Genomic DNA, 11,150 nt, shown 5'->3' with positions numbered 1-11,150 from the left:
ATCACCATCACAAGAAATCAATTTAATTACACGGTTTTCAGAGATTTAACACACATGCAGATATTAAGTTGACAGTACAATAAAACCTTTAAATCTGCAAAAAGACATTAGGACATATGGTCAATAATGCCATTAGCTGCCACAGGTTTTTAGTAGACAATGAAAATGACAATCAGCTTTTTTACACCACAAGAGAAAAACTGGTACTGGTGCATCTCCTATATATCAAGGAAGAGCAAAATACAGAATTCCATATGCTGAATAAAGTTTGTTTATACCAGATACTATACATCACATTGATGGTTGTCCAATACGAACTTTAAGGGTACTGTGTAGAATCCTGCAAAAAATATATAATTCTATTATTCACTAGTGAGGAGAAAAAGTCCAACTTCTCAAATAGCTATAAACAAAAATTCTGGAGAGTGACATATCATTAAAAAAAAAAAGTTGGGAGAGGGGAAGTTCATACTTAGGAGCCTTAGGAATTCCTTTTAATGCTGGCTGGCTGGCAAGAGCTGGCTTCCGGTTAAGTCAGACAATTCAAGACCCATCGAGGAGAGGTCATCAGGTGTCAACCCGTACGGCAGAGTTCATTCATCAAAAGAAGTAGCAGAGACTGCAGAAGTGAAGCAGTTCAGGATTCCCACCAGCGACAAGGCATGTTAACCATGTCTTTAGATTCCGTGTTGTCTATTTGACATCTGCTATTCTCAACCGCTCCGTAAGTCTGAATCACAGGACCCAATAAGCAACTGAAATTGTTTATATCTTCCCTGCAGAAAGTCATAGCATAATCCTCTCCACCACCAACCCTGATCTCCCATGTTCTCACTTAGTCGCCAACAGGGGACATCTCCACCTGGTTACTTCCCACCACCACAGTAACAGTCATAGTCCCAGGTCCTGATCTCTCTGATCCTGTGGTTCTACGTGGCCTGCCTGCCTCTCATTTCCAGGGGAACTGTATTAAAAACCTTTCAGAGGCATTCACATCTCCTTTATGAATTAAGACCCAGGCACAATTCACAAGGCCAGCTTTCAAGAAAATTCTGTTGCTGCACTTTGTTACCAGAAATGATATGGGTGATGAAACATGAAGCAAAAAAAATCCAAAAGGAAGATCATGCTAATGGGTATTGGAAAGTTTATTTATGAAAGGCTTATGCCCCACAAAAGCATTGTTGCTAGCATGTAAAGGAAGAGATCATTCTAAACACCCATCCCAACACATCCACACTAATCCAGAAATTAGAGATGGTTGGTCCTTTTTCCTTCTCTAGACTATTTTCTGTTCTTGGGAAAGCGAGTATTTATTATGATACTGAAGCTTTGGGAAATTAACACTGATTAACTTTAAAATATTTTAAAAACTGAGTCTTAGTTATAACAGGTCCACAATAGATTTTATCAGAATGTTTTTATGTCACATTCCAGGAAAGTGTTGCACTGATATATTCTAAGCCCCGAAGATATAAAAAAGGTTTCTTCTTCAAGGTATGAGATATGGTACAAAAATACATTTTCCCACATAAAAAAGAGAGAGAAAAGAAAGAGATGGGGGGGTGTTGGTGGGGAGGGGTGTTGACGGGGGAGGCCAAATTCTCTATAAGCTTCCATGGAATGGAGAATGAAGTCTACGGCCATAGCAACCTGAACACGCCTGATCCCGTCTGATCTTGAAAGCTAAGCAGGGTCGGAATGGAGAAAGAAATAAACAATCCTAAACTATTTGGGGTTAAGAACATGTCCAAACGAAAGTGAAATTTATGCATTAAAAACCAAGACTTTTTCAGACCTAGCATCTAGGATTTCTATCAGAATTTCAAGGGGCCGGCCCAGTGGCGCACTGGATAGTGCGCCGCTTGGGAAGCGCAGCGGCGCTCCCGCCCGAGGGTTCGGATCCCACATACAGACCGGTTCCCGCTCACTGGCTGAGCGAGGCGCGGGAGCAACACCGAGGGTTGCGATCCCGTAACCGGTCCCCGGTCCGGTACGGGGGCAACACTGAGGGTTGCGTTCTGTTGCCGGACACGGAAAAAGACAAAAGACAAAAAAAAAAAAAAAAGAATTTCAAATATTGTTTGACCCTGAAGTGACACTTTAATTAGCTGTTGGTTCTTTCATTAACAAAGAGGACATCTTTTTTTTATTTTTTTATTTTTTTAAAAGATGACCGGTAAGGGGATCTTAACCCTTGACTTGGTGTTGTCAGCACCATGCTCAGCCAGTGAGCGAACCGGCCATCCCTATATGGGATCCGAACCCGTGGCCTTGGTGTTATCAGCACCGCACTCTCCCGAGTGAGCCATGGGCCGGCTCCAAAGAGGACATCTTTCACTTTAGTGTGGCAAACTGTAAAACTGGCTTCAAGGCCTAGATTTAGCCAAACTGAAAAAAAGGGTGCATATATTTAACAGCAATTTTCAATGGATGCTTGTGGTCTCAATCCGCCAGCACCCAGATACACGTACCTCCCTCAATTTTCTAGAAGTTAAAATGATTAGCCCACCTAGATCTCAGTAGCGTGCGGTGCCCTTCCTGTTTCAGGTATGACGGTGGGGAGGAACGGAGTAGATATTATACCTAGTCAAGTGACAGTTTAACACTTAACACTGGGCATTCTGCAATGACCACAAACAAGGAAAGAGCCAAGGCAAGGGCAGGAATCATTGGCTTTGTGTACAGAAGGCCAATTTTCTCCTGGCCAACTTAAACAAAGCAATGTTTTGGTACCTAAACATGGTATAGCCAAATGCACAAAAAGAAAGGACAAAGTATACCAGCCAGCTACAAAAAACCAAAAAGGACAACAATGACCTCCCCCAAGTTACTTATACCTGTGCTAAAATAGATTTGCCAATAAGTATCTAAATGACGAAACTGGAATGGCTTCAATACAGACATCATGTGTTTCAAATGCTCATGGATAAAAGATTTGCTCAAGCAAATCCTAGAGAACAGGGATGCATTTTAGGAAGTGAACCAAATGCAGGAGAGTTTGGGACCCATTATGTGCACCTTAAAAATAGAAGTTTCATAAACATCCTCTAAAACATCTGCTTGCAACCAAAAATAAAACTTCACAGAAACCCTGCACAAGAATTGGTAGACAGCTAAGTTTTCTCTAAACTGATACCTGACCCACAAGGTCTTGTTTCTACCAGATCTGACAGTCTCCAAAAATCTGTACACAGGGCTGCCGGGGCATGCCGGTGGCAAGGAAGGACTATGGAGACCCTTGGGATCCCTGGCAGCCTACAAAGCTGCATTCTGGAGAAGATGGGCTTCCTTTCCTAACATCCTAGCAAAGGGGCACTGCCACCAGCCCCTGCCCAGGGCCCTGACAGCTGTCCCCGCTGCCTCACTCTCTGCCCCCACAGACACCTAAATTGAGGACACAACAGACTTCACAAAAAACACCTAACACAAGTATTGTAAAAATTTCAGGAAAAAAAAATTTAGAGCTTTTCCAAGGCTTGTTTACTGCTGCTTATTATTCCTGAGAATGCTTTATAAGCAGCAATAGACTTAAAAATGTGATTAGCAGCTACCTTTTGTTTTCTTCTAAGGTCCTGAGTTAACCAAGAACAAAATGAAAATAAACAAAAAACCCTCAAGGGTACTGCTTTCCTATATAGGCCTAGTTGGCAAACAGCGAAATCAAGACATCAAATAGATTGAGTGATCTTCAATGCTTAACCAAATAGCTCTTGGTATCCAAGCCCAAAGACTTTTCTTTGCCCTCTCCTTGAATTTTTCTTTTTGAAATGTTGAGGTTAAAACATATCCAAGTATAGAGGGACAAAAATCTCAGGTCTTCTAGAAATAATAGAAATATACAAGGGTACTTCAAAAAGTTTGTAGAAAAATGGACTTAAAATGATACAAATCTTTCCATAAACTTTTTGAAGATCCCTCCTCACTGACAGGGACTTGGCAGGGGTCACTAGGATCCAAAAGAGGTTGAGTTTCATTTTCAAGCCCAACTGTCCACATATAGAAGTGACAACATTTACTAAGTCAACATCAACCAAAAATAACATAAAATAAAGCTCACAGTTTTGGAACATGAAAACAATGCACACAGACCTCACCCACCAATTCCTAAGCTGCAAAAACAAACACTTGCATTTAAACTTTTCTAAAATGTCAAATTAGCATACTCTTGCCCTCAATGCAAAGTTTTAATAAACTTGATACACTCTGCCTTTATTAAAAAACCTTACAAAAGATGTATTTAAATGTTTGAAAAAATTAACTTTATGCTCTATGCACAGATAAATTTCTCTTACTGTACAGCCAATACGGTTATATCCTTCGTTTAAAAAATATTTTTTCCACTCATGACGCTTTGTGTGTAGTTCTACACAAGTGATCTTTTCATTCTTCTTGGAATACGTCCTGAGAGCTGACATACAGGTGCAAATACCCCCACAAAGCGCCACTTTCTTGCTCAGTAATGTTTATTAAGATTGTTTGGAGTTTGATGGGTTTTTTCTTTTTTTTCTTCTTTTTTTTTGGCCGAGAGAGCGTGCTGGTAAAAGTGGACCCAGCCGGCCAGCTAACCTTCATTTGTCCTTGGAGCGGTCAAGGGTTTCCAGCACCCTGTTGAGGCGGATGTTGAGCAGTCTGACCTGGTTTTCCAGGTGTTCCAGCTTCTCCTCCACGCTGGGGTTACCAGGGCTGCTGGGGCTGCTGCGCCAGTGGAACCCCATGGGCCCGGTCATGAAGTAGATGGCCACCACGAAGCACAGCGGCAGGACGGCGTTCTCAGGCTCCCCCTCGTACTTGTGCAGGATGTACACGCAGGACATGGAGAACAGGATGACCCGCACGATCCAGAAGAAGCGGCCAAACACCATGTGCAGGATGCTGAAGGTGAAGCCCAGAGTCAGGGACAGGAACCAGTAGGCCAGGAGGACAACCCCAACCAGCAGGAGGGCACGGGCAGGGCTGTTGGCCACTGAGGCTGGACTGAAGTACTGGGACAAGTTGGAGACTGCAGGACAGAAAAAAGGAAGAGGGCTGGTTACATGGGAGTCACGGGTTTCTCTGCAAGCTGGAGTTGGGTAGGCAGCTCACTTGCTGGGCTTACTAAGAGGCCTTTGCAACAACCCGAGGACCTACAGTAAGCTACTCCCTTAACCTTCATACTAAGCTGTGTGGGAAGACATAGGGCAATCTTTTAAGACTGCCTGCCATATCATGAGTTTAAAAAACCTTTCACAGTGGGGCAGAGCCTGCCAATTACCCTTCCATTTCCACAGTAATAAATGCCCAGTTTTAGGGTGGGCACACAGCTGCCTAAAATGAAGGCATTTCCCAGCCTCCCTTGCAGCCATATGACTAAGCTTTGGCCAAGGAGAGGTAAGTAAGCATAAGTGTTTGGCAGTAGTTCCAAGGGGTTGTCCTTAAAAGTAGCAGAAATGGGCCGGCCCGGTGGCGCAGTCAGTAGAGTGCGGCGCTTGGGAGCGCGGCGGTGCTCCCGCCGAGGGTTCGGATCCCATATAGAGACCGGTCCGCTCACTGGTTGAGTGCGGTGCGGGCGCGACACCGAGGGTTGCGATCCCGTTGCCGGTCGCAGTACGGGCGCGACACCGAGGGTTGCAATCCTGTTGCCGGTCGCAGTACGGGCGCGACACCAAGGGTTGTGATCCCGTTACCGGTCACGAAAAAAGACAAAAAGGAAAAAAAAAAAAAAGTAGCAGAAATGTATCCTTTACCTCTTCTTCTTGTCTGCTGGAATGTAGCTACCATGGCTGGGGCTGAAGCAGCCACCTTGGGCCATGAGGACAGGGAGGTTATTCATAGGGGAGCAATAAAATGTAAGGTGCTTCGGTCCTGAAAACAACGTGCATCAGAGCTATCATACCTGCCTAACCACCTCCCTGTGAACTTTCACATAAGAGGGAAATAAGCTACCATCTTGGTTAAGGCACTGTCATTTTGGGTCTCTGTTACTCACAGCTAAACCTAACCTTAACTGGTACACACATGGAGTTCCATCTTAAGAATGCAGTGAAATGGAGGTGTACCATTTTCTGTGTGCCCAACTTAAAAAAATTTCAAACAGAAAAGGTGAGAGAGCGGTAAAGTAAAATATTCCTTTCAAAACCATCTAGGTTTAACAATTATTAGAATTTGCCATATTTTGGGCCGGCCTGGTGGCGCACTGGATAGTGCGCCGCTTGGGAAGTGCGGCGGCGCTCCCGCCCGAGGGTTCGGATCCCACATACAGACCGGTTCCCGCTCACTGGCTGAGCGAGGCGCGGGAGCGGCGCCGAGGGCTGCGGTCCCGTTGCCAGTCCCGGTCCGGTACGGGGGCAACACTGAGGGTTGCGATCCGTTGCCGGACACGGAAAAAGACAAAAAGACAAAAAAAAAAAAAAGAACTTGCCATATTTTGCTTTATCTATTTACATTTATTGGGGGTTAAACTACTTGAAAGATGCACATATCATATTTCATCATGCATCTTTTAAGAATAAAGACATCATTCTCCTCAAAACCATGCTGCTATAATCACACCTAAGAATATTAATTCTATAACATCATCTGATTTCCTAGTTATGCTGTTTCCTCCCCACCCCGACCAGGACCCGGTGAAGGTTCACACTCTTCATGTGCCATCGCTTCATCTCCCTCATCGAGAAGAGTCCCATGATATGGACATTCTGAAGTCTAGTTTTTTCAGGCTAGATTTCTTGTAGAATGTCCCACATTGATTATTTCCTCATGGAGTTTAATAAGTCCAAGGGGAGCTACCTCTTAAATGCATTTAACTTATATACCAGTGGTTCTCAAATCTGAGTGAGTCAGAATCCCCTGGAAGGCTTGGGAAAACAGGTCATGGGGCTCTGCCCCCAGGAAGTCTGGTTCAGTAGGTTCTGGGTGGGTGCAAGAATCTGCAACTTTTACAAGTTGTTGCGTGATGCTGCTGATGTGAGGGTGATGCTTCGAGATCCACTGGCTGATGCACAATCAACTTTTGCATTTGGGAAAAGAGGGGGTGGGACAAAGTGTGACTCGATGATGTTTAGTGCATTTATCCAGAGCAAGCCTGAGACAGGAGCACATGAACCTGGGGCTCCTCAAGTCTCTAAATGCATCCACAGTGAGAACATTTCATAGTCCCACAAAATGATCAGATTGTCATGCACAGCTGGCCACTGTGTCTGGGGCTCCACCTCATAAACAGCAGCCTCCTCCAGGACTAAAGGCACGTGGTCACCAGGACTCCCCGAAAGCCAGGGTGCCAGTCTCCTTCACGGTGCCTTCCTGAGGCATTGTGAGCATTTTGACTCAACGTGGTCTTGACTTTGGAGTTGACTTTCACACCTAACCCTGCAGAAGAAGAGGCTAAACCAGCAGTTCCCAAACCTTTTGGTCTCAGGACCGTTTTACACTCTTAAATATTGTTGAAGACCCCCAATAGCTTTTGCTGGGGTTTTTTTTAGTGCCATTTCAATGTAGGCCACATATGTAATTTAAAATTTTCAAGTACCACATGAAAAGGCAAAATGAAACAGGTAGAATTAATTTTAATAAGATTTTATACAACATATTCAAAATATCATCATTTCAACATGTCATCAATATAAAAAAATCTTGAAGTATATGTGTTAAACCCCTGGTCTCAAAGATATGTTGCTGGAAAAGGGAGCAACTCACAGTCCTTCCCGCCCCCTGCCATGAAAGGTCGCAGAACTCCAGGGTTCTTCAGAGCATACTTTGAGAACGGCTGGACCAGACTATGTGTCCAAAGCTACATAACACATCCTATCATGTTATCAAGGGGCTAAGACAGGTGACCAGTGGGTACAAAGATGCCTTTCTTTGCTTCTGTGGTTTGCCAGCAATCCTTGGCATTCCTTGACTTGCAGAGGCATCACCTGATCTCTGCCCTCACTGTCAAACAGTGTTCTGGCCAGGTGCGTGACTGTGTCTACATCTCCCCTTCTTATGAGGGCACCAGGCATGCTGCATTAGGGCCCACCCTAGTCCAAGATAACCTCATCTTAACTAATTACATTGGCAACAACACTATTGCCAAATAAAGTCATATTCTGAGGTACTATTGGGGGTTAGGACCTTGACATGTGAATTTGGGGGGGGGACACCATTCAACCCATAAAAGACACTGCTCAAAGAGAAGTGAATGTTTTGGTAGCAGACATGTTTCTAAGCTTGGGCTGGGTTTAAGCATATCTGTAAAGTTTTCACAGGTTCAATAGGGGAAGCTGGCTCTGGGTGTCACTGACCACAGATGGCTCTTGGCATGGACAATCATATTGGGTAGGTCCCAGAACTGCATGATGATGTATTTTTGGAGCAGAGCCCTTTTGTAAGCTGTTGAGTGTTTCTCAAGTACTGACTGTGGGCCAGGTGCGGTTCTGGCCACGCTACATGTCATTCAGTGCTCACGAAGTGCTAATGAGGTTGGTAGAATTTCCCACACGAGGACTCCCTGCCCAGGGTCACCCTGCCAGGACAGGGCACAGCTGGGATTTGGATCCAGGGAGTCTGGTTTCCAGAGCCATACAGTCCCTGCTCTACCCTGGCGCATCATCGCAGCAGGACTAATATTTTCCTCATTTTGTTGGGTGGCCTCAGAGGAAGTACACCACTCAGTGAAGACTCAGGACTTGAATTCATCCTTCTAACTCCTGGACAAGTGCTCTATTCCCCCAAAAAGTCTTTCAAGACAGCAGATTTGAAGTGGGTACTAAGGCTGTGCCATCCACTGTGGTACTGAGCATGTGAAATGTGACAAGTCTGAATTGAGATGTGCTTTAAGAGTCAAATATAGACTGGATTTCAAACATCTAGTTCCCCCCAAAATGTAAGACACCTCATTAATAACCTTTTATATTGATGATAAATATGATAATATATTATCATTAAGATGATAATGTTTTGAATATATCAGGTTAATTAAAATACCTTATTAAAATTCATTTTACTGGTTTCTTTTTACTTTTTTAATGTGGTTACTAGAAAATTTAATATTAACTCTGTGGCTTGCACTCTACTTGAATTGGACTGCTCTGAGCTAAGGAGTCACCACTTTCTAACCAGTATTTTGAAAAATTCTGAAGAAAAAACTTAGAGGACTGTGCTTCCAGAAACATTTTGTACTAGAGTAGCCAATATTGGTATACAGTTTCCTGTAAAGCATTTTTCACATTCAAACTTCTAAGCAAAAGACACAAATTCCAAAGGTCTTTGGATGCCTAGAAGCTTATGCATCAAATAAAAGGGGAAAAACTGTGACATGGAAGTGAGTCCTTTCTACCTCTGGAATGTGCCAGCTGCTCTCATCCTGAATGCAAGTGTTTACAGCTCATGGCTCTGCTGCAAACAACCCTATTCTGATCTTCTCCCATGTGATTAGGAGGCTGTTCCTACTTTGCAGTTTTTCATTCCAAGCTGCATGCAATTTCCTGCAATCAGGTTTGCTTCTCCAATGTTCTCTGGTCACAGATGGAAATACCTAGTCTAACAATCGGGGCAGATGGTGGATATGGATGCGAAGTGGGATTGCACACAATTGCCATACTTGGGTGGTGTGTTGACTCAGCCAAGTCCCAGGAGGGGCCATTAGCAGCCCCAGGGGGCTGAGGGCTGCACAGCATCCTCTCAGATATCCATGTTGCATCTTGATTCTTTGCCTGAGTAGTGGAGTGCCCTAAGTTGGTTTAAAAGGTCCCAAAGGTTGAACTCAATAAATCCAGGCTGGAGATGGTTCCAAGTAGCTGGGGGGTGATGGCAGTAAACATCAACCAGTGTACCTCACATGGCCAGCAGCTGAACCTCAAGCCCTGGTCTCCAACTGGTAGAGTGGGAGTGTCAAGGATCAAAGGGGGATTCTGAGATTCAGGACTATATTAGCTTCCTGGGGCTGCCATAACCAACAATCACAAACTGGGTGGCTTACAACAGAAATTCATCCTCTCGCAGTTCTGGAGACCAGAAGTCTGAAATCAAGGTATGGCAGGGCTGTGCTTCCTCTGAAGGCTCTAGGGGAGGACCCTTTTCTGCCTTCTGGTGGCTCCAGGCATTCCTTGGCTTGTGGCTGCATCACTCCAGTCTCTGTCTCTGTCCTCACATGGTCATCTTCTCCCTGTGTGTTACTTTGTATCTCTGTGTTCAAATTTCCTACATCTTACAAGGCCATTGATCATTAGATTAGGGTCCACCCTAATCCAGGATGACCTCCTCTAACTTGATGACATCTGCACAGATCCTATTCCCAATCAAGTGCTCATTCACAGGCCCCAGGGGTTAGGACTTGAACACATCTTCTTGTGGGGCACAATTCAACCCAAATGATTGGCTGAGCTGTGGGATTACAGTCGACCTGCTCTTATCAATACAGGGCCTCTTGGTGCCAGGTGTAGAGCCGGGGTGAGGATGTAGCCTGGAGAAGACAGGCCTAGGCTGTCTACACAAACAGTGTAGTTTATGACCAACATCTGCTCTCCTTCTGGGAGTCTGGATTTTGGACATGTGTCAGGCAGAGGGTGCCTACGTGACCAGACCCCAGTAAAAACCCTGGGTACTGTGTCACTAATGGCTGTCCCTATTAGACAAAACTTCACATGGTTGCCACAACTCATTGCTGGAGGAATTAAGTGCATCCTGTGTGATTCCACCAGGAGAAGACTCCAGTACCTTGAGGTCCTCTTCATGTCACATTGCACTATCAAACTGCACTACACTTCTCCTGGAGCCAACAACACCAGTTTGGTTTGCTCCCCTGGCGATTCTCCCCTGGTGTGGTAGATAGGGTGTACTCGGCAGACTGGCTCACGTGGTGTCTGCTGCCACCCCTTCCAGCCTGCCTTCCAGGACTGCAGACGTTAGAGAACAGTTAGGGACTGGACAGAAATTAGGCTCTGCCCTGTGGATGTCCCCTCACCTGTGGGCTTTGAATTGTGAGTGAGGCAGAGGCTGTTTTTCTCCTGCTGCTGGCATGCATGCTTTCAGAAATGTCAGCTGCTGCCGCAGCAATGTGTAAAGTCTAGTCGGGTGGCCGTGGCTTCCCAGTCCTCAAGTCATAGCTACAGTTGTGTGACCTTGAACTCAACAGTTCCAGCAGCGGCCACCCTGGCAGCCAGATTGACAGTGTCTGGGGGCTGTGCAGG

General features: G+C 45.0%; 1 protein-coding gene across 1 annotated transcript in view; it reads right to left on the bottom strand.

Annotated features, from left to right (window-relative positions):
- Positions 1–4,193: 4,193 nt before the first annotated feature.
- BRI3BP (BRI3 binding protein) overlaps positions 4,194–11,150 on the bottom strand; it is a 7,951-nt gene continuing 994 nt past the window's right edge. The window contains exon 2 of the mRNA XM_008574291.1: positions 4,194–5,002. Coding sequence (XP_008572513.1) covers positions 4,572–5,002 — 431 coding nt within the window. The 3' untranslated portion in view covers positions 4,194–4,571. The remainder of the gene's footprint in view (positions 5,003–11,150) is intronic.

The sequence above is a fragment of the Galeopterus variegatus genome, unplaced genomic scaffold (genome assembly GCF_000696425.1).
Source record: "Galeopterus variegatus unplaced genomic scaffold, G_variegatus-3.0.2 Scaffold1028, whole genome shotgun sequence".
Lineage (NCBI taxonomy): Eukaryota > Metazoa > Chordata > Mammalia > Dermoptera > Cynocephalidae > Galeopterus > Galeopterus variegatus.
The sequence above is the reverse complement of the archived record's forward strand: the minus strand, read 5'-3'. Positions and strand labels throughout refer to the sequence as shown.